The sequence below is a fragment of the Saccopteryx bilineata genome, chromosome 1, assembly GCF_036850765.1.
Source record: "Saccopteryx bilineata isolate mSacBil1 chromosome 1, mSacBil1_pri_phased_curated, whole genome shotgun sequence".
Classification (NCBI taxonomy): domain Eukaryota; kingdom Metazoa; phylum Chordata; class Mammalia; order Chiroptera; family Emballonuridae; genus Saccopteryx; species Saccopteryx bilineata.
Window position 1 is genome coordinate 97525626 of NC_089490.1, and position 23605 is coordinate 97549230.

Here is a 23605-nt window from a genome sequence, read left to right on the forward strand (position 1 = left end):
AAAGATGGTTCAGCATGAGGCAAGAAGAATTGTTGATGAAAAAGAAGTTATTCATTTCAAAGGAGAATACAATTGGTGCTTCAGGTTCATGAAACAGAATGGACTAAGCATGCATACACACACCAAATTTGCCCAAAAGATGCCTGAAAGCTATGAGCAGAAAGTCCTTGTCCTTCAATGTCGGAAGACACATCAGTTTGAGTTGGGACAGACAGACTGCAAATATAATAACATCCCCCTTCAATTTGATGTCCCAAGTAACAGAACTTTTGATAAGAATGGAGTGAAAACTGTAACTGTGAAGACAAGTGGACATGAAAAGAGCCATTATACAGTTGTTCTAGTTTGTAGTGTTGACGGAACCAAGCCGCCTCCTGTGCTGATTTTCAAACGCAAAACAATGCCAAAAAAAGATATTCCTCGAGGAGTGATTGTCCATGTTCATGACAAGAGTTGGATGGATAAGGATGGGATGAAGATCTGGTTTTATAAAGTTTGGAGAAGGAGACCAGGCAAGCTCTTATGCTAACCTGCCCTATTGGTGCTTGATCAGTTCAGGGCACACATAATAAAAAACACAAAGAAGACTGGTGCAGAGCAATAAACAAAACTTGCCGCCGTCATACCTGGAGGCTTGACATCCCAGCTTCAACCACTTGATGTCAGCATTAACAAACCTTTCAAAGCTCCCATGAGAGATAAATGGAACCAATGGATGAAGTCTTCTGGGGACAATTTGATACCAGCAGGAAGAGTGAAGAAACCAACTATAGGAGAAGTTTGTACCTGGGTGAACAGATCCTGGGATAATATCAAGATTGAGAATGTTGTGAAGTCATTTAAGAAGTGTGGCATTTCAAATGCCATAGATGGAACTGAAGACAAGGCAATATATAAAGACAGTGATTCATCATCAGACACAGATGAGGACAAGCTAATGGATGGGAATTTTGACAGTGATGAGGAGTTGTATGAATTTTATGAATAAAACTTGAGTTCAATAACTTTATGTAATACATTTTTTTTTTTCAAATTTCGAGCCCCAAACTTAAGGTGCGTCTTATACATGGGAGAGTTTAGACATGGGGAAATACAGTAGTTTTTCTTTTTTGGTGGGGGGTGCACCATTTACATATATATATATATATATATATATATATATATATATATATATATATTAGAAATGTATCAGTACAGTGAAACTAAATTTTAAAAGACCTTGGATGTCATTAATTTGGATAAAATTAGTTTATTATAAAAGAGACACAAATTATTTACATGATGAAAGGTTTCAAAACTTCAGTGGAATGGGAAGTTTCACGTGATGCCATTTCAATAGTGATTTATTTCAGTCTACATACTTTCTAAGAATGTCATCATCTCTAAATAAGAAATTATCCTTGTCATCTAGAACCATTTTGGTGCCTCCATATTCTGGAAGAACTTTGTCACAAATTTTCATGCTAACTCGTTGAATCTCTCCACCCTTTCTTTTGGAGCCTGCTCTAACAGCTACTACTGTTGCTTGTGATACTTTTCCTTGAGATTTTTCTGGAAGCCTAATGCTTCCTTCAGTTACAGTTTCCACAGCACTCCTCTCTAATAATGCTTGGTCAACGAATGGAAAGAAACTTTCTAATTGCCTATCCTGCCATAACACCAGCCACCATAATTTATACTCCACTCTTGTGCTGTGGTTGTAAGGAGCCAGTCATTAGTTCTTCAAATAGGTTCTCAATCATTTGCTCTCACTTGTCTTCTGGTATCCCTATGATGTAAATGTTGGTATGCTTGACATCCCAAATGTTGCTTAATCTCTCTTTATTTCTTTTTTAATTCTTTTTCCTGGTCTGGATGGGTGTTTTCTACTATCTTGTCTTCCAAATTGCTGATTCACTCTTCTGTTTCTCCTAATCTACTGTTTATTCCTTTTAATATATTCTTCACTTCTGGGATGAAATGCTCAAAATATCAATTTTATGGTTTCTAAGTTCTTTTTTTTATGCTTACTCTCTGTTGAAGTTCTAAGTTCTTTGAGCATCCATATAACCAGTGTTTTTTGGGTTTTTTAAATTTTTTGACAGAGACAGAGAGAGAGTCAGAGAGAGGGACAGATAGGAAGAGAGATGAGAAGCATCAATTCTTCATTGCAGCATCTTAGTTGTTCACTGATTGCTTTCTCATATGTGCCTTGACTGGGGGGCTACAGCAGAGTGAGTGACCCCTTGTTCAAGCCAGCAACATTGGGCTCAAGCCAAGTGACTTTGGGCTTCAAGCCAGTGACCTTTGGGTTCAAGGTAGCGACCATAAGGTCACATCTATAATCCCATACTCATGCCAGCAACCCCATGCTCAAGCTGGTGAGCCCGTGCTCAAGCCAGATGAGCCTGCACTCAAGCCAGCAACTTCAGGGTTTCTAACCTGGGTCCTCCACATCCCAGTCCAACGCTCTATCCACTGCACCACCACCTGGTCAGGCATATAACCAGTGTTTTGAACTCTGTGTCTGCTATACTGGCTACCATTTCACTTAGTTCTTTCTCTGGAGATTTCTCTGCTTCTTTCATTTGGGGCTTGTTTCTTTGGTTCCCCATTTTGGCTGCCTCTCTGTGTTTGTTTCTAGGTATTAGGTATATCTGTTGCGTATTCCAGTCTTGGCAAGGCGGCCTTATGTAGTAGGTGTCCTGTGGGGCCCAGTGGTGTGGTCTCCCTGGTCACCTGAACTGGGTGCTCCAGGAGTGTCCCATTTTGGTCTGTATGTACCCTCTGTTATAGTTGAGCCTTGAATGCTGTTGACACATCAGTGGGTTAAACTGGCCTTCAGGCTGACTGAGTTCTGGGCAGGACCACAGCTTATGAACTGCTTTGTGAGGGCTGACACCATGAAGTGGGATTCACCCCAGTGGAGCCTGGAGCCTGCCAAGATTATCCTTTGGGTGTGTCTTATGGAGCTAACTAGGTGGCGCTCCATTGTGGCTGAAGCCAGCACTGGTTGTATTGGTTCTGTGGCCTCTGAGGGACTCTGGTTCAAGTCAATGTCAGACACTGACTGTGAATAGCCTGGAGCTACCTGTTAAGAGCTACAAAACAATCTGCCACATGGGGAAATTGCTCAACACAGGGATAATGACAGACATCCCTCTACTCCTTGCCCTGAAGCCACACAACTCAGTTGATCCCTGTATGTCTCTGGCGCGCACGCACACACGCACACACACACACACACACCCCAGCAACCTGCCCAGAATTCCATAAGAATTTTTAAAGAAAAATTGTAATGCAGGCCCAGGCTAACTGTCAACAAAAGAGCCCGGGGCCATGCATGAGTTGGATGGGGCAGGGTCTCAGGTAGTGATCAGTGGAGCCAGTGGAGTTCACTAGGCTAGGCTAATGGCATTTAGATTTGTCCATGTTGGGAGAGAGCTCAACACAGGAGAGATGATACCTGTAGGCTTTACAAGGGAAGTGCTCAACACATGGACAGTGGCAGCTGCCCCTCCAGCTCTCACTCTGAAGCCACACAACTCATTCTCTTTCTGTATATTTCTGGTGCCTCCCTAAGCCACTGACCCAACACCAGAACCCAATGTGAGTGTCTGCAAGTGGACCTTGTGCATGGGCCCTATAAGACAATACCTGGGTTTCCAGCAGCCTTCTGTCTCATCCAGTCTGACAGAATCCCTACTGATTTTCATAGCCAGATGTAATGTGGGCTCCTCTTAGCAGAAATTAAATTTCAATTAGAAAAGTGTTTTATAATTTTTAAGTAAACTAACTTGGGATTTTGTGTCTATCATACTGATAATACAATTAAATACCAACATCTACCTGTTTATCTCCCAGCAGGTCAGGCTCCCCTTTGCTAGAACCAGAGCTGACATCATCTTCATCAGAACTGTTGATGACTTCCTCCTCATCCGAAGGAAGGTCACCAAGACCAAGGTCCAGATCATTGTGTCCTTCCTGGGATGCTCCAGAACTGCTTCAATAGAAAGTGTAGCATTAGTCACCTTTAAAAACAAGAAATTCTACCAAAAAAACACAAAATCTTATTCATTTGATGTAAGCAAGGTATAGCTAAGAGATTTAGAGTAGTAGAAATAGCCAGATCAAACTTCCCCTTCCCTTTCCCCATCTCAGCTGTCAAAACACATATTCATTTTCATTTTAAAATAATCATCTTCGAAAACATGTATTTTCATGATCAGAAGGTTGGTGAGAAGCAAGTTTCCCAGCTGCCCCCATCCAATGATTTAATATATCCTTATTCTAGGTCAGATCTCTACTAGTACAAATTAAGAAGCCGCAGAGGACATGGGCACAAAAGAAACATTAGAAGAGGTGCTGCTTCTTTGAGTCTCTTTGTTTTGTTTAGCTAATAAATCTACAAGGATTAAAAGGTAATGATGGCCGTCACAATCAACAATACATGTGTAATGTGAACATGTGTTCACCTCCCTGATTATAACAAACTGCCTTTATGTAACCACATCATAAGACATTGGAAGGAAAGAGGATATTACAAATTCTCGGGCTTTGCTCCAGATCTGCTGATTCAGAAACCCTAGGGGTGCAGGGCCCCTAGGCAATATATGCTGAAGTTTGAAACCACTGTACCAGGCCATTTACCAACTCCTCCTCACTAGCCTGTCATCATCATTTTCCCCTTTGTATTGAGACACATCTCTTGAATCTAAAAGTCACTATTGCAACCCAGTTGGTGGGGGGAATTCCATAGCAAAGTTCCTCAGGAAGATGACAGAAATAATACTTTCTAGCTCTAGCTTTAGTCATAAAGACTCAGGAATAAACTACTTGCAGGATCTGCTTTCCTGCCTATAGTCTGCAGGAGTACCTGCAGAAGAGAAGTCAGTAAAAACCACAGAAAAACATCATGGTGAACAATCAGGCAGAATAAACACAGTTGCACTTCACTCTGGCAGGCCCCTTTAGCAGGTCACGGGCAGGTCATTTAATGGCCAAGGCTCCCACAAGTTATGAGAATCTCTAACAGGAATCTTAAGAGCTTGAGATAAATTTTTCTGCCAGTTCCTGTAGGATACAGACTTGCCTCAGATGCCATTCCTAGAATCCAACTGTTAAACAAACCAGTTGGATAGAGGCAGAATGCCAAAAGGAACACTTCCCTCTGCCAAAGATGGGGTTTCCTATTACTCAGTGCCTGGAGGGCCTTAGGGAATCATATCAGCCTCAATTAGGTGGGTGCACACTTTATCACAGCTCCCTATGACAAAAAGGCGACTCATTTCCCGTGGAGTAGTGGCAGTAAAGTATGGAAGCTTTCTACTCAGATCATTGGCAAGATTCACTATCTCTGGGTGAGGGAAGATGAACCCAACCCAGCTGGGTAATTAGTTGATTTAGATTAATAGCAGTAAATGAGTTAACAGGATCTACAGACTGCAGGATCCATCCATATAAATAGAAGAGAGACAAAGTGTTGTTTTTATCCTAATTCTTTGTCCCTTAATAGTCTCTAAATCCCTGTTAGAACATATTCAATCTATGACTAGCTTCAGTATCACCAGGTTGCTTCTTAGAAATAAAAAACCTCAGGTTTCGCCCTACCCCACTGAGTCAGTCTGGCTGTAACTAAATCCTAGTAATGTGGATTTTCTGGATCAGCCTATTAGTGTGTTCTTTTGCACTCAATAGTGTAAAATTTTCAAATAATCAGTTATAAAGCTGGGGCACATTTGAGGAAATTACATTTACTTTGTCTAAAAGGGGAGCTGAGAGGTTTTTCTTAACATTGGAAAGCTATTGTTAAAAAGATAGTAACCATTAGGGACATAAACGTTTAGAAAAGTTAATATTTAAGAACAAGAAAAAAGGAGCCTTAGATATTAAAATAACATAGACCAAAACATAAAATGTTTGGAGATTTTAGGTATGAATATTGTTTTCCTACAGAACACCTTCCTTGACCCACCTCTATAACTAAATTAATTTACTTGATGCTGAAACCATCCAATCTTACTCGACTGCACTTGGTAGTAAATTTGTTCCTCTCATTAAAATGTAAACTCCTAAGGACAAGGAAATTGTTGTTTTCGGTTGAATCCCCAGCATTCTGCTTGACACATAATAGACCCTCCATAAATTTTTACTGATTAAACAAAAATATTAAAAAGAAACAGAAGGCCCTGGCAGGTTGGCTCAGTGGATAGAGCATCAGCCTGGTGTGCAGATGTCCCACATTCAATCAGGGCATACATGAAAAGCAACCCTCTGCTTCTCTTCCGCTCTCTCTCCCCCTTCTCTCTCTCTTCCTCTCTCACAGGCAGGGTTCAACTGATCCAAGCATTGGCCCTGGGCGCTGAGCATAGCTTGGTTAGTCCAAGTATCAGCCTCAGGCACTGAGGATAGCTCAGTTGATTTGAGCAATGGCCCTAGATGCGGATTGCCAGGTGGATCCCAGTCAGGGTACATGTGGGAGTCTCTCTCACTATCTCCCCTACACTCCCTTAAAATAAAAAAGCAACAGAACATTCAGGAATGTTTAGACAGTATGTATTTATGGTAGTGGTGATCACAAAGAAATGCTGGGGGGGAATACTGAAAAGTGTAGTTTAAAGGAGAAGGGGCATCCTAAGCATCACAGTCAATGATATGGAAGTGGGAATGTTTGTGTTTAGACACCAAAAATAACATTTTGGCTGGAGCAGAGGCTCCTATAAGTAATTAATGGAAAACAAGCTTGGAGAAGATGACAGGTGCCAGGCTGCCAAGGGGCATGAAAAGTAGCTAAACAGTTTATATTCATCCTGTAGGCCCTTCAACAGAAACTCAAATCTTACAATAGCTCTCCAAGCAGGATGTCAATACCATACTTCTTTCTCATTTGTGCCAACAGGGAAGAGAATGGTACCTCTTTTATCAAACTTGGTAAGCACAGCTGTTGCCCCAATCCCCCACCTAACCAGGGAAAAGGACATCCCTGTTTATTAGCATCAAAGAGAGCCCTCTGATGATCTCAAAGCTTATGTTGAAGTTAAGGGAGTTTCCCACACACCTAGATGGTAAACAGTAGAGACCATTTATGATTTCTGAAGCTTAGGGAGGAAGATTAATCTTGTAACCAGTGAACTAACTGGAGATGAACTGAGGGTGGGCACAGTGACAGAGATCTATGAAGGTAACTTCAAGAGGGCAGGCAGCCTGAACCAGAGTGGCTACATCAGGAACTGAGAGGAAGGGTTGAATGTAAGAGAAAAATCATCAGGGTTAAGGTAAAGAGATGGATAAAAACTCATCTTTCTTCAGGAACACTCACCAGCAAAACGACAGTGACATCAACTGAACAGAAATTGTCAACAGGGATCTATTTTAAAGGAAGGGTAATGACTTTAGCAGCAAAATCAGGAAAGATGGCATCCAGTATCTACATTTAAATGTTAATTCTACAGGATTATACAGAAAAAACTGTTAATTAATCTGCTTTCCCACATATTAACAGCTTTCAAATACATCCAGATAATTTTAGATTTCTCATAATAAAATACAGATTCTTCACTGATGCCCACCATTGTGTTTAGAGCTCTTCCATTCCTTGTATTTCTTGTCCACTGTCAGGAAGATAACACCCTAACTCTGTCTGCACTGGGGTTAAAGAAACAGGACATGGTTTCCTCTACACTTTCCTGCCTAGTTATATCAGAACTTGATAACTGAAGTAAAAAGAAAGTAAGCTGCAACAACAACCAACAGAGTCAAGACTACTGCCCCAGGCCGCCTTTTCCTAGAGAAGTCTTGCTTCTAGAAAATATATACATATTTTTTCAAATATGCTGGAATAAAAACAGAGATATGTAAAGCCAGAACTAAATTTCCACTGACCAGGGAACTGGCCCTTCTACTCCACATGCTAAGGGTCTATACATTTAGAGTGCTGATTATTTAATGCCATCGCGCTTTAAAAAATTACTTATTTTTATGTTATTTTCTATATATTGGCAGACCCTCTTCCACTGGGAGCACATCAAATTTCTCTTTTAGGTAAGATGTCACATCAAGAATGATTTCGCTTTTAGAAGGAACTGTCTTTTTAAAAATACATGTTTAATCCATTTCCCCTAACAGTGTTCAGGAACATAAACCTGCACAGTGCCCAGCCAGGCATCACCACCAAACATCCTCATGAACCTCCCTTAAATGACTAATTCCAGCAACTGGGAAGGGAGAAGGACAAGGGTGGCAGAGAAAGGGAGACGAAAAGCTGCGTTAACTGAAGAATGTTTTTAAAGCACTGAATCCTATCCTCTTGTTGTTGACAAATCTAGTTTCTTTTTCATCTTTTGACTGTGACTTCCATCTGAACCCCTTAAAACAAAGAATGCAGTAGGTAATTCCTCCCCAACTTAAAGAAAGAAGTTCATTCCAATACCCTCACCTTCAGGAGTTTCCTTCTCACTTCTAAGTCACAACACGTAACTGTGAACTTCTATGATCTTTCTCTTCCTCTTCTTCCTACTCCTGCCCAAACTGAACACAATCAGCTCGTCCTCAGGATGTTGTTATAATTCCTTTTCAAATGCTGTCTCATTATGACTTGGTGATTATGTGTTTCCTTTGGCTGCTTTCATGTTTACCACAGATTTAGTGAAAAAAAAAAAAAAAAAGAATACTAAGAGCATCAAGAATGAACATTACATAGAAAAATAAGCAAAAAAAAAAAATTTAATGTTATATATTATTGTATGTCAACTATATAAAATTGTTTCACAATTTTCACCAGAAAAAAAGTTTCTATTCAGTTCACTTTTTTACTCTGTTACTTTCAGTTCCCTTATAAAATTACACATCCCAGGATCACAGTAAAAACCTGAATCAGCCTGGCCAGGCAGTGGCGCAGTGGATAGAGTGTTGGACTGGGATGCGGAGGACCCAGGTTTGAGACCCCAAGGTCGCCAGCTTGAGCGCCAACTCATCTGGTTTGAGCAGAAGCTCATCAGTTTGGACCCAAGGTCGCTGGCTCGAGCAAGGGGTTACTCGGTCTGCTGTAGCCCCACGGTCAAGGCACATGTGAGAAAGCAATCAATGAACAACTAACGTGTCCCAACGAAAAACTAATGATTGATGCTTCTCATCTCTCTCTGTTCCTGTCTGTCCCTATCTACCCTCTCTCTGACTCTCTCTCTGTCTCTGTAAAAAAAAAACACAACCCAAAAAACAAAAAACAAACAAAAAAACCTGAGTCGAATCAACAAAAATTCAAAACCATGTTTCTTCTCATTTTCAGGTCCTTGTCTCAATTATACAGTACTTGTAGAATTTTCTCCACCTCCATCCAACTCAGATGATTTTCCTTAGAACTAGTACTATAATGAATGAATTCTCTATTTCTTTTAGGAAACAGGGTAAAACTTGTGAAATGGCCATACATTGCCATTTTTGCCCTTTCATAAAGCATGATTCACATATTCATGTCATATTTTTAGGTTTTCCAAACATAGTTTGTTGCACAATTATTTTAAGTATGTACAGAGCTAGGGTGACAGAATATAAAAGCAAAAAGCAGAGTCTGAAGCAAACTTATATGATCAAAATAAATATTAGGTTCAACAAATGTGACCTCTCCGTGATGAGAGGTAAACCAGATTATCTAATAGGTCTTACTCATTATTAAATGCTTTGACTAAAAAGATAAATTGTTGCTTCAATAAGAAGTAAAGTTGTGATGGCTGTTCTTATTACAGTATAATAACAGAAATCCTCTCCAAAGAAAAGTATATACATTAGTTTCTTTTCATTTTATTTATTTATTGATTTTAGAGAAAGGAAGGGAGAGCAGAGAGAAAGAGAAACACCAATTTGTTGTTCTACTTATCTATGCATTCACTGGTTGATTCCTTTTTGGGCCCCACCAGGGACTGAACCCACAACCTTGTATATGTGAATGATGCTCTAACCACTGAAGTATCCAGCCAATGCTACATTAGTTTCTGGATAAACGTTAACTTTTAACCTTCTTTTGAAAGACTGCCTAAGGTTAAGACGGCTTTATTTGAATTTTTAAATAATTAATTTATTATCTTAATTTCAGGTGAAAAAAAAATCTATAGTTTAACATATGTGTGAGTGTATTACTACTTTATCCTGACCTGTGGTGGCGCAGTGGACACTGACCTAGAATGCTGAGGTCACCAGTTTAAAACCCTGGGCTTACCTGGTCAAGATGCTTCCTGTATCTTCCCCCTTCTCTCTCTTCCCTATCTAAGATGAATAAAAATAAAATCTTAAGAAAAGAAACTATTTTGAGTTACATGCTTCGATTACTAACTACAGAATACAAAAAAATAAAATCCCTTAATAAGGGATAGCACAGCAGGGGTTTGTTACCAAAACCAAAGAAAAAAGCAACTTGCAGTATAAAATGTACACAATTGGGTTTTTTATTCTTTGGTTTATGAATAATAACCAAGCATTTAAAACTAGCCAGCTGGGATTCTGTGGGTTCAGAAAAAGAAAGCACAGAAAAACACTTGGCTTTCCTGAAATATAAACTGGAGCACTGCTTAAAAACTGGCTTTGGATGACTGTTAAGAAGGAATATCAGGCTTCAGTGATAAAACTTTGAAAAACAAGCCTGCCTGTCCTGTGGTGGCGCAGTGGATAAAGCATCGACCTATAATGCTGAGGTCACCAGTTCGAAACCCTGGGCTTGCCTGGTCAAGGCACATATGGGAGTTGATGCATCCTGTTCCTCCCCCCACCTTCTCTCTAAAATGAATAAAATCATAAAAAAAAAAAAAAGCAACCCTGCTTCTAGTACTCACAGGCAGCGTGAGAGTCAATCCCTCCCACTGACATGCTAACAGCAGTAAAGGCTCGACTACCACAGGAAGGCACACAAAACCCACAAGGGTCACACCTGGAGCATGTGGCTCAGGTAACCAGGGATACTATGCCACTGGGCCCCACAGGACACCTACTACATAATGCCCCCTGCCATGACCGGAAGACATAGGCGATCTACCTAATATATAGAAATAAACACAGAGGCAGCCAAAAGGAAAAGATGATAAAGTATGGCCCAAAAGAAGGAAGAGGACAAAGTCCTGAAAAAGAACTAAACAAAATGGAGACCAGCAATCTACCAGATGCAGAGTTCAAATCACTGGTTATAAGAATGCTCAATGCCTGACCTGTGGTGGTGCAATGGATAAAGAGTCAACCTGGAAATGCTGAGGTTGCCGGTTCAAAACCCTGGGCTTGCCTGGTCAAGGCACATATGGGAGTTGATGCTTCCTGCTCCTCCCCCCTTCTCTCTCTCTCTCTCTCTCTCTCCTCTCTAAAATGAATAAATAAAATCTTAAAAAAAAGAAGACAACCAGAATTTAAAAAAAGAAAAAGAATGCTCAATAAAAAAATTAATTAATTAAAAAAAAAAGAATGCTCAATGAACTTAGGGTACAAGTACATGAAATCTGTGAGAACTTTAACAAAGACATAGAAAATATAAAAATGGAGATAAAAAGCATAAAAAAGGACCAGTTAGAAATAAAGAATAACTAAAATGAAGAATACATTACAGGCGCCTGACCATGAGGTGGCGCACTGGATAGAGCATCAGACTGGGACGCGGAGGACCCAGGTTCGAGACCCTGAGGTCGCTAGCTTGAGCGCAGGCTCATCTGGTTTGAGCAAAAGCTCACCTACTTGGACCCAAGGTCACTGGCTTGAGCAAAGGGTCACTCGGTCTGCTGTAGCCCCATGGTCAAGGCACTTATGAGAAAGCAATCAATGAACAACTAAGGTGTCACAACGAAAAACTAATTATTGATGCTTCTTATCTCTCTCTGTTCCTTTCTGTCTGTCCCTATCTATCCCTCTCTCTGACTCTCTGTAATAAAAAAAAAAAAATACATTACAGGGAATCAACAGATTAGATGAGGCAGAGGATTGAATCAGCAATTTGAAAGACAAGATGATAAAAAAAAAAACCCAATCAGAATGACAAAAATTAAAGAAAATTTTTAATGAGAATAGTTAAGGGGCCTCTGGGACATCAAGTGTACCAACATTTGCATCATAGTAGGAACAGAAAAAGAAGAGTGAGATCAAGGAATTGAAAACCTATTTGAAAAAATTAGGAAATTTCCCTAACCTGGAGAAAGAAATAGACATACAAGTACAGGAAGCACAGAGTCCCAAAAACGGTAACCTAGAGGCCCACACCAAGGTACATCATAACTAAAATGGCAAAGGTTAAAAGACAAAGAGAGAATCTTAAAAGCAGCAAGAGAAAAGCAGTTAGTTATCTACCAGGGTGCTCCCATGAAATGGTAAGCTTATTACTCAACAGAAACTTTGGGGCCAGAAAGGATTAGCAGGAAATATTCAAAGTGATGAAAAGCAAAGATCTAAAACTAGGATTACCGAGCAAAGCTAATATTTAGAATCAAAGGACAGATAAAGAGCTTCTCAGACAGCCCTGGCTGGTTGGCTCAGTGGTAGAGCGTCGGCCCAGTGTGTGGAAGTCTCAGGTTCAATTCCTGGACAGGGTACACAGGAGAACCTTAGTTGTTCATTGATTGCTTCCTCATATGTGCCTTGACCATGGACCTTCAGCAGATGGAGTAACCCCTTGCTTGAGCCAGCGACCTTGGGTCCAAGCTGGTGAGCTTTTTGCTCAAACCAGATGAGTCCGCGCTCAAGCTGGCGACCTCGGGGTCTCGAACCTAGGTCCTCCGCATCCCAGTCCGACGCTCTATCCATTGCGCCACCACCTGGTCAGGCGAGCTTTATTTGTTTTTTAATTTAATTTTATTTTTTTACAGAGACAGAGAGAGAGTCAAAGAGAGGGATAAACAGACAGGAATGGAGAGAGATGAGAAGCATCAATCATTAGTTTTTCGTTGCAACCCCTTAGTTGTTCATTGATTGCTTTCTCATATGTGCCTTGACCGCAGGCCTTCAGCAGACCAAGTAACCCCTTGCTTGAGCCAGTGACCTTGGGTCCAAGCTGGTGAGCTTTGCTCAAACCAGATAAGCCCGCACTCAAGCTGGCGACCTCGGGGTCTCGAACCTGGGTCCTCCGCATCCCAGTCCAATGCTCTATCCACTGCACCACTGCCTGGTCAGGCAAAGAAAAAAGATTTTAAAGGTCAAAAATATGAATAAAAAAATGTGAGTAACTACATACTTATCAATAATTACTTTAAATGTAAATTAACTAAATGCTCCAATCAAAAGACACAGGGTGGCTAAATGGATAAGAAAACAAGATTCGAGTATGTGTTGCCTTCCAGAGACCCACTCCAGATTGAAAGACACACTTGGATTGAAAGTAAAGGGATGTAAAAAGATATTTCATGCAAACTGAAATGAAAAACAGTTGGGGTAGCCGTACTAATATCTGAGCTATAAGAAGAGACTTTGGATCCAGCAATTCTACTTCTGGGTATTTATCCAAAAGAAACCCAAAACACTAATTTGAAAAGATATACATCCCTGTGTTTATTGCAGTATTATTTACAATAACCAAGACATAGTAACAACCTAAACGTCCATCAATAAATGACTGGATAAAGAAGAGGTTGTACATATATACAATGGAATATTATTCAGCCATAAAAAAAGAGTGAAATGTTGCAATTTTACAACAACATGAATAAACCTAGAAGGTACTATGCTAAGTGAAATAAGAGAGAGATAAATATCATATGATTTTCACTTATATGTGAAATCTAAAAAACCAAAATAAACAAAACAGAAACAAACTCACAGACACAGAGATCATTTTGATGGTTGCCAGATGGTTTGGAATTGCTTGAATACAGGGAAGGGATTAAGATGTGCCAATTTCCAGTTATAAAAACAGTCATGAGAGTGTAAGCTAATCTTAGGGAAAATAGTCAATAACACTGTTATAACTATGTACGATGCTAGACATAATTTAGGGTGATCACTTTGTAAAGTATATAAATGTCGAATAATGATGTTATACAACTAAAACTAATATAATATTGTATGTCAACTGTAACTGAAAATAAATTATTTAAGAAAAACATGTCTGCTACATTTGCAGGGGCAACCTCTACTCTTATAAATACCATTAACCATCCCCCTTCCCAGAAGTACAATTATTTATGCCCCACTGACTAAAAACAAAATCAGGATCAGTACCCTGTGGCTATTTAAAGTACAGTCATTACAGGACAACTCTAAAAATGAATTACAAAACAATTCAAAATTCCTTAAAGGAGAAGAGAACCTACCCAGATATTTGTACCCCTTTTATGTAAGTAATTTTGAAGTTATTAAGGTTAACCTACAAAAAAAAAAGCAGTTTTAAAAGTAGATTCTACTAATGGCCATTAATAGGAGACTAGTTAAATAAATTGGGACACATCATGTAATGAATTATTAAACAGCTATTTTAAAAAGTAAGGTAGCCTAACCTTTGGTGGCAGTGGATAAAGCATCCACCTGAAATGCTGACATGGGGGTGCATTTCTTCTTTTGAATCAGTGATTTGGTGTTCTTAGGATATATTCCGAACAGTGGGATAGCTGGGTCAAAAGGCAGTTAGTTCCATTTTTAATTTCTTGAGGAATCTCCATACCATTTTCCACAGTGGCTGCACCAGTCTGCATTCCCACCAGCAGTGCAGGAGGATTCCCTTTACTCCACATCCTCAACAGCACTTATTATTGATATGTGTTGTTTTGTTAATGAGTGTCATTCTGACTTCTTATTTATCATGTCTCTTCCTCAGGTACTACCTACTTTAGACATTTAAGTCTAGAGTCAACTATGGGTCACTGACATCCATACAAAACCAACATCCATACAAAACCTATTTTTTTCTCAGAGCACCCTGAGAAAAAGGTCCATTTTTTTCAAGACCCAGAGGTTGTAGAGCGCATCAGGAAAGGGGATGGGGTGTCTTTCACCACTCTTAAACCCACGCAGCAGAGTAACTTTCTAGAAGTTACACTGCGGAATAGTTCTGTGTTTATTTTTAGTTTGCTTGACTTGAAAACCAAGAAAAATCATAAGATTACTATTAAACTTGGGTAAAATCTTCAAAAGTTAGAGTCAGGGAAAATGGAAGGGAAGCAAAAATAAGCATGCATTCAAGAAGTGCAATAAACAGATTCACTTTGGACAGGGTTAGAAACATTTCATCAAGTCTCATACATTTCTAGGAGCAAGATAATTCAGTAGAGGAGAGAAGAAAAAACACTGGTTTCAGCATAAGACAAATGTGCATTTAAATTTAGGTTTTACCACTTACCTGGCTGTGTGTAACTGGCTAGGCTCTTTAGTTTTAGACTTCCCTAAACTATAAAAATGAGATAGTACTACAGCCTATGAAGTTAAATGAGATCATGTGAATGTACCTGTACATGCAAATGGACAGGAAATAAAGAAAAATTTTTAACAAGCAGACATGCAAAGAGGAAGAACATTATGGTCTAGTAAGTAAACAAAATAGCAAGAGGAACTGGAAGATTTTATTCTTACTCATCCCCGATAATTCCAGAAGTTATTATGATGCCTGATCTTTCTACTTCTTGCATGAATATATTAATAAAAGAATGGGCTTTATCTTAATATCTCACGAAGAATAGTATAGCGTAACTAGGTAAAACTAGCCTGCTCTTTTTTTAAAAAAAAAAATTATTAAATTTACTGGGGTGACACTGGGTAATAAAATTATATAGGTTTCAGGTGTACAATTCTACAATCTATCATCTGTACATTTGTCCTGTGCATTTGCCACCCCATATCAAGTCTCCTTCTATCACTGCTGGCTCCTTTGGTGAGGCCTGTGAGCTAAGAATGATTTTATGTTTTTAAATGATGAAAAAAAAAATCAAGAGTAACATTTTGTGGCACATGAAAATAACAAAACTCAAATTTCAATGTCCACAAATAAAGTTTTATTGGAGCACAGCCATGCACAATCGTTTTTGTACTGTTTGTGGCTGCTTTGCACTGTATCTGCAAACCTGAAAAGCTGCAACAGAAACCACAGGCCTGTCATGTCTAAAGTATTTGTCATCTGACCCTTTATGGGAAAAGTCTACTGACCCTCGGGTTAGTAGATTACCCAGGAGAAGCAGAATTTTGCTTTGGAGCGACACTTCCTGTGTTTGAATCTCAGCTCTTATGAGCAAAGTGAAATCGAGTAAGCTCTTAACCTCACTGTGCCTCAGTTTCCTCACCCCCAAAATGGGAATAATAGTGCCCACCTGACAGAGCTTGAGGAGAATTAAATACAAATAACTCACTAATAACAATGCCTGGTACACAGAAAGCTTATGTGCTTGTGTGCACTTTCTCTCTATATATTTATAAATACACACACACACACACACACAGAGCAGTGTCATCTCTAATACTAAAAAAATAAATTGCTCTGGACACTTATGAGTCTAGCCTTGAATAAAAAATGACTCCAGAGAGAAACTTCTGCATTATCAAGTCATGTGAAACAGCTCATCACAGCATCCATGTCTGAGTAAAGTACTCCTACGATGAGTTCACGTGAGCCATAGTTCTGCAGCAGCTCACTCCTTGGGCTTGTTTTTCATGTTTAATTTCACTGCTTCTTTTGGGTCGCTTACTACTTTTCCAGTAATATCCCAAAGGTCAGAAAAATCAGTTTCACACATATCATGAAAGTGACTTCTATTTACAAAAATTTTCAGTCACCAACATAAATGACTAATTTAGAGGTAAGCCACTAGATCTGAAGCTAGCTTCATCCCTCTTTGGTAAGTAATGATCATAATGATGATAACCTTGATGAGTGATACCAGCTGAAAAGGCCTATGAGTGATATAAGAAGCATGTGTCACTTATGCAATGAAGTTGCTGATTTCTTTAGTAATACCAACTTTTTATCTTGCAATAATGTGAAGCAAAGTACCTGTATTTGTTTTCTTTTTTTTTTTTTTTTAATTTTTCTGAAGCTGGAAACAGGGAGAGACAGTCAGACAGACTCCCGCATGCCCACCATGGGGCGACGCTCTGCCCACCAGGGGGCGATGCTCTGCCCATCCTGGGCGTCGCCATGTTGCGACCAGAGCCACTCTAGCGCCTGAGGCAGAGGCCACAGAGCCATCCCCAGCGCCCGGGCCATCTTTGCTCCAATGGAGCCTTGGCTGTGGGAGGGGAAGAGAGAGACAGGGAGGAAAGCGCGGCAGAGAGGTAGAGAAGCAAATGGGCGCTTCTCCTGTGTGCCCTGGCCGGGAATCGAACCCGGGTCCTCCGCACGCTAGGCCGACGCTCTACCGCTGAGCCAACCGGCCAGGGCTGTATTTGTTTTCTAAATACAGGTTTTCTTACTGGACCATAATACAGAATCTAGTTGACAGTACTTCATAACACTGATCTCTGGCCAGTAGCTGAAGACACACACACACAAGAAAAAAAAGAGGAGGGAATTAGGGAGAAATTAAGACACCAAAAAACAGGAAGGGAAAGAGGAGAGAAATAAGGAGCAGGTAGGAAGACAAAGCATCATTCAATTCCTCCATTTGTGATGTGCGCACCCGTTACCCTGGACTTTTGTGAGCTCCTGGTGGGTCAGGCTTTGTGTTAGGCACTGAGGTGACACACAAGAAGGAAGACTTTACTGCCCTGGGGAAACAGTGCTGAAAGCCTCTGCCTTTCTCAGCTGTCTCCCAGATAATAATGGCCTCCTAGGAACAAAGATTAATTACCCTTAAACTTTCCATTTATTCTAAAACTTTCCATGCTAAAAAAAAAAGCAAACACACAACTCCCATCCAAAGACACCTTTCTCCCCACTGGATCAGAGGGGACAATGAGGGAAAGATTCTACTTTTCACTTTATGCACATTAACCTCTTTCTTAAAAACAGAATTCCATATAACTTTTATAATTTAAAAAAATGAATACATAAACAATTGAAAAGCCCCAAGTTTTCTGATCTCAATCATTTCAAGCATTCCTCATATTGTGTGTTTTTAAAATATATATTTGGGAAGCAAAGGTCAAAGGCAAGGGGAAGTGCCAAGCACTGTATGCTGGAGACTGCCATCCCCATCACATCCCGTTGACATGTGTATTATGGCAATGGTTTTTAATATACCTCCTGCAGAGAGCCTATAAACAAACACACTTCTAGCCCTCTACACTCTCTATCCCCATCAAGGTAAACCTGTAAGGTAAACACGGGGAAGAATAACTGTTTTCACCCTCATATAAGTATAGTGAATTAGAGGCTTCTATGAACACCAATACCTCTGTTCAAAGTCACAGATTTTACTTATGGAATCTGCTCAGGGCATTACCAGAAATATATACTGGGGTCAAGATTTCAGTGAGCAGGCAAAGAAGACATTTATTTGTAGGTTACAGAAGAACATACAAAAACACTTTGCATCTTAACAGTAAGCAGGCATAATAAGAATTAATGATGCTTACAATTACTATCATTGAGAGTCTATCTAATAAGACCACATTCAAGAAAACGGCTAAGACCTCATTGTAGCCTGCTGTACAAAGGCATCAACAGTTACTCAAGTTCTTTCATTTAATAAAAGTTCTATAAAACTTTATAATTGTATTTTCTGAACAGTACGTGATAATATCTTAAGATCTGTACAACTTATAAAACTAGTAAAACTGCCTTTTAAAATATTTTTATTTATGGATTAATTTTAGAGAGAGAGGAAGGAGAAGACAGAGAGAGAAGAAAAAATGCATCAATTATTAATCCACTTATTTATGCATTCATCATTTGATTCTTGTATGTTCCCTGACTGGGAATTGAACCTGCAACCTTGGCATATTAGGACAACGCTCTGACCAACTGAGCGACCAGACAGGACAAAAACTGCTTTATATTAGTGTGAAAATTAGAAGTTGTGACTTCTTTCTACAGGTTTGATAAGAGGGCTAATGGAATAGAGGAATGGAATGTTTCTTGTTTAATCCATCCATAACATGGAAGGAAAGCTCACTAAAGACAGATGTATGTGAGGCCTTTTAACTCAACTCTTCTCGAAGGGAGCTTTGTTTTAGCAAATAGCAGTAATTCTCCAAATCAGTGTAATTGCTTTCCAAAATTAACAGATGTTTCCTGTGCATTCTGTAAGCCTGGTCAGTGGGATACTGGTTTACTCAAAATGCAGCTGGTTTCTGACCTCACACAAGTAAAAGCAATATATATAACCTGAAAACTATTTACTCAGATGTGACCACCTATTTTGTGCCAGGTATCTGCTGAGGCCAATGATACAAAGGCCTTATAATCTCTTAAAATATTTATTCTTGTATTTCATATATCTCATGTTTCTTATTTTGGAGAGGAGTGGTAAGAAAAACTTAACAAAGTGCCCAGATAGAATGATGAGTTGGTGCTGTGCAACAGGAGACCAAGAAAAGGGATGCCTTGTACTGCTTGGTACATAATCATTACAGTAAATGTAATTATTGTTTTTATCATATTATAAACAGGATGTTGCAGGCAATATGCTATGGAAGGGAGTGGCAACACAAGTATCCACAAGCATTCCTCATTCAGTCTTTCAGTGAATATTTACTATGTATGTGCCTACTACATGTCAGGCACTGTCGTATGCACTGGGGATAAAGTGGTGTAACAAAATTAAGTATTTCTCATTCATATACATTGTATTCTAGTAGGGGAGACAGATGAGCAAATAAGTCAATAGGTTATATACTAACAGAAACAAAGTATTAGAAAGAAAGATAGAACTGGGTAAGGGATAAATAGATAGGTGGAGGTAGAGGTATTTTGTTACCTTTCACTAGAAAGATGAGAGATTATCTGTCTGAGAGAAAGGGTTTTATCAGATATAGGGGAACAAATCCCTAAAAGAGAATAGGGTGTTTAGGAATAGAAGTCAGTCTTATATAGGTGGGTAAAATCATGAGGTGAGAAAGGCCAGCTGGGGCCAAACAACAAGAAGTCTTATAAACTAAGCTACAGGGTTTGAATTTTATTCTCTAGGGAGTTGAACACCAAATGATACTTAATTACAAAGTATGTAATTAAAAAAAAATTCTCATTAAGAAATGAGAAAAAAAAAAAGAGATTTCACTTTAAAAGGATATACAGATGGCAGTGCACAAGAAAAGATATTTAATATCACTAGCCATCAAGGAAATGCAAATTACACCACAATGGGATATCACTACACACCTATCAGCATGGCTAAAATAGAAACATAACAAACACCAAGTGCTGCCAAGAATGTGGAGACAGTGGATCACTTGTACATTGCTAGATCATTGGTACATTGCTGGATCACTGGTATATTGCTGGTAGGAAAGTAAAAAGGTAGAGCTACTCTAAAAAACAGATTGGCAGCCTCTTAAAAAACTAAACGTGCAATTACCACATAACCCACAATTGCATGTTTGGGCATTTATCCCAGAGAAACAAAAATATATGTTCACACAAAAACCTGTACATGAATGTTCATTATAGTTTTATTTGTAAGAGCCCAATAGTAAAAATGACTTTTAACTGGGTGTCCTTTAACTAGAACATTACTGCAATAGAAAAGAAAGAAGTATTTATGCATGCAGCAACTCGGATAAATCTCCAGAGAACTCTGCTAAATAAAAAAAAAAAAAAGCCAATCCCAAAGGGTTATATACTGTATGATTCCATTACATATAACATTTCTGAAATGATAAAAAGAAATGTGAAATGGATGATTGGTTGCCAAGGATTGTGGAGTAAGGTGGGTAGGAGATGGGTGTGGTTATAAATGGCAATAAAGGGATCTTTGTAGTGAAGGAATTATTCACCATTTTGACTCTGAAGGTGATACACAAACCTATACACGTGATAAAATTATATAGAACTAAATGCACATCCACACTGAGTACAAGTAAAAGTGGGGAACTTAAATAAAATCAGCAGATTGTATCAATGTTACTATCCTGGCTATGTTATTTTACAACAGTTTAGCAAAATGTTATCATTAAGGGAAACTAGCTAAAGTACACCTACTTTTTCTCTATACTATTTCTTACAACTGCATGTGAATCTACAGTTATATCAATAACAATTTCAATCAAAAAATAATAAACTGGATTGTAAATGCTTTGTGAGTAGGAACTGTCCTTAATTTATTTCTGATTTCTAGTCTGACCAACTCTCTGTGAAGTAGCTGATTAGCTACTAGGGAATAAAATCACCAGAGATACCCCCTCTAGCAGTTAAAATGTGACCATGTTTACGTGAGAACCAGACACCTTTAAAATCAACTGTCATTCAGTAAGACAGAGTCATGGAAAACTGGCAGATTGAGGCCAAAGTATTTCAGCAGGCTCTTCCAACAAAAGCCTTCAGAGAAGTATCCCTGCAGACCTTTTCCATTCCGTTTTAACACAAAACCCGGGGGAAGAGAAGAGGCAGGAAACCCTGAGATAGGGCTGTGAAACTTGCATGTATCTTCACCTGTACACTAAAAACTATAAACATATACTTACATGCTCTTTGAGAATGAAACATCCTGAAAATGAAGCTAACTGTGTAGCTCTTTCTGGGTCGATTTTAATTTGGATTAAATTGGGAGAAAAAACTATAAATCCATTACAAGTCTGAATTATAGAATATTTTAAATGAAATACAGTTTGAGTACTTTCATGTACACATATCCACCTTACCAGGCTTGGTAAGAGAGAGGTCTTACCAGGCTTGCTTTGGCGTAGCCTGTTAGGCTTTATGCACACAGTGTTAAAATGCCCAATGAGGTGTGCACAGAAGGAATTTAAATGTTTTCTATATGATTTACAACATTTATTTGCTTAAATTGAGACAAACTAAGTTCAGTTGAGCCTACCCAGGATCAATACAGTTGCCAAATTAAAAATTCACAAAGAGATATTTCAATCAGTTTCACCAGGGAGGTAGATTCAGCAAGCCTCTTGGAGGGCAGGTCAGTGACTGTGACCCATGTCAGCAGCCTCAGCAATGATACTTTATCTGAGAATTTCTTTCAACCTACTGCCCAACTGAATGTACTCCCTTATCTGGTTTCCAGGTCTTGCCCTCTCACAATTCAAAAGCTCCAGAAACACTGATTTCTCTAATCTTCAATTACAGCAGTGGTTTTCAACCTTTTTATACTAGAGGCAGGTGACCTAACCAGCTGGAAATGGAAACATAACAAATAAAGTTTTATTTTACTGCATATAACAGTGCAACACTGTACAAGCTGGTGCTTGATCTCTGAACTCCACTTGTACAATGCATTGGATACTATGTAAATTTGTCTGAATGCTTTTCGCCTAATGCACATGATTTGCAAATGCTCTGCAGGGTGCAAAATGTTGTTCCATTGAGCCTACATGTTCCAAAGATATCTAAGACAATCTCAATATTATTTTCAATGATGATACAGGCTGATAAGTGGCAATCATTCTGAGCATAAGCAAATTTGACTAAGATTACTGGGTCCATAATCTTCATACAACATTAGGGTGGATAACAATTTTGTGGGCCAGTAAGAAATTTCTGGCAGATTGGTACCAGTCCAAGAATCAGCAGCCAAAAAACACTGAACTAGAAAGAATATATATATTACCTACCTCTTTGGGGGGAAAAACCTTACTATTCCTTTAAATCTTTTTTTCCCACTAAGATAATGTTGTTATATTATTATAAAAGATATTGCAGCCTTACAAAATTATTTACTTTGGGGATCCATAAATAGTAATTACCTATTAAACTAGAGTGCTTCAGAGATCAGAAAGTACTTGACAGACAATGAAATGAGGAACAAGGATGAATGAGCTTAAAAAAAGCAACCCTCATGTAAATCAGTGGGGGAATTATGAGAAAGGCATAATCCTTTCTGTGTCATTAATACCCATAGTGACTGCTAAATGACAGTGATCATTTTAACTTGCTTTGAATAGTGGCCACCACTAACTTGACCAAATGCAAACATGGCATGATTAGTTCAAGTTTCCAACCACTGAAACTATTTCCTAACCATAAAACCTTTCCAATCAATGAGCTCTTTTTGCATAAAAGATCTGGGGCCTTTGAAATGCTCGTTAATGTCTATACATATCACTGTAGGTCTTCTTGTATTTTCCGTCTAGATCTTAAACAAGGTTAGTAATATGTTGTTCCTTGGGTAGAAATTCACAGACATTTACCCATATTCAACATAAAAAATAAAGTATCAGCATCTCAAACACATGGAAACTAAATAGCAGATTGTTAAATAACGAATGGATTAAGAATGAGATCAAAGAAGAAATTTAAAAAATCCCTAGAAACAAATGACAATGAGCATACAACAACTCAAAATTTATGGGACACAGCAAAAGCAGTACTGAGAGGGAAGTTCATAGCACTACAGGCACACTTTAAGAAGCTACAAAAAGCTCAAATAAACAACCTAACCCTGCATCTAAAAGAACTAGAAAAAGAGCAGCAAGTATAGCCCAAATGTAGTAGAAGGAAGGAAATAATAAAGATCAGAGCAGAAATAAATGACATAGAGGCTAAAGAAACAATACAGAGGATCAATGAAACTAGGAGCTGGTTCTTTGAAAAGGTAAACAAGATTGATGAACCTTTAACTAGAATCACCAAGAAAAAGAGAGA

At 38.9% G+C, this 23605-nt stretch overlaps 1 protein-coding gene and 1 pseudogene across 5 annotated transcripts in view; both read right to left on the reverse strand.

The window, feature by feature from the left end:
• FGD6 (FYVE, RhoGEF and PH domain containing 6) overlaps positions 1–23605 on the reverse strand; it is a 126516-nt gene that overhangs the window by 78793 nt on the left and 24118 nt on the right. For 2 of the 5 annotated variants that reach the window (XM_066261807.1, XM_066261771.1), the window contains exons 3-4: positions 7298–7345; positions 3829–3982 (exon numbers count right to left, since the gene is read on the reverse strand). In XM_066261807.1, coding sequence (XP_066117904.1) covers positions 3829–3982; positions 7298–7345 — 202 coding nt within the window. The remainder of the gene's footprint in view (positions 1–3828; positions 3983–7297; positions 7346–23605) is intronic. The other 3 variants (XM_066261782.1, XM_066261798.1, XM_066261789.1) reach the window with 3 other exon arrangements.
• On the reverse strand, positions 1349–1655 carry LOC136319981 (10 kDa heat shock protein, mitochondrial pseudogene; annotated as a pseudogene).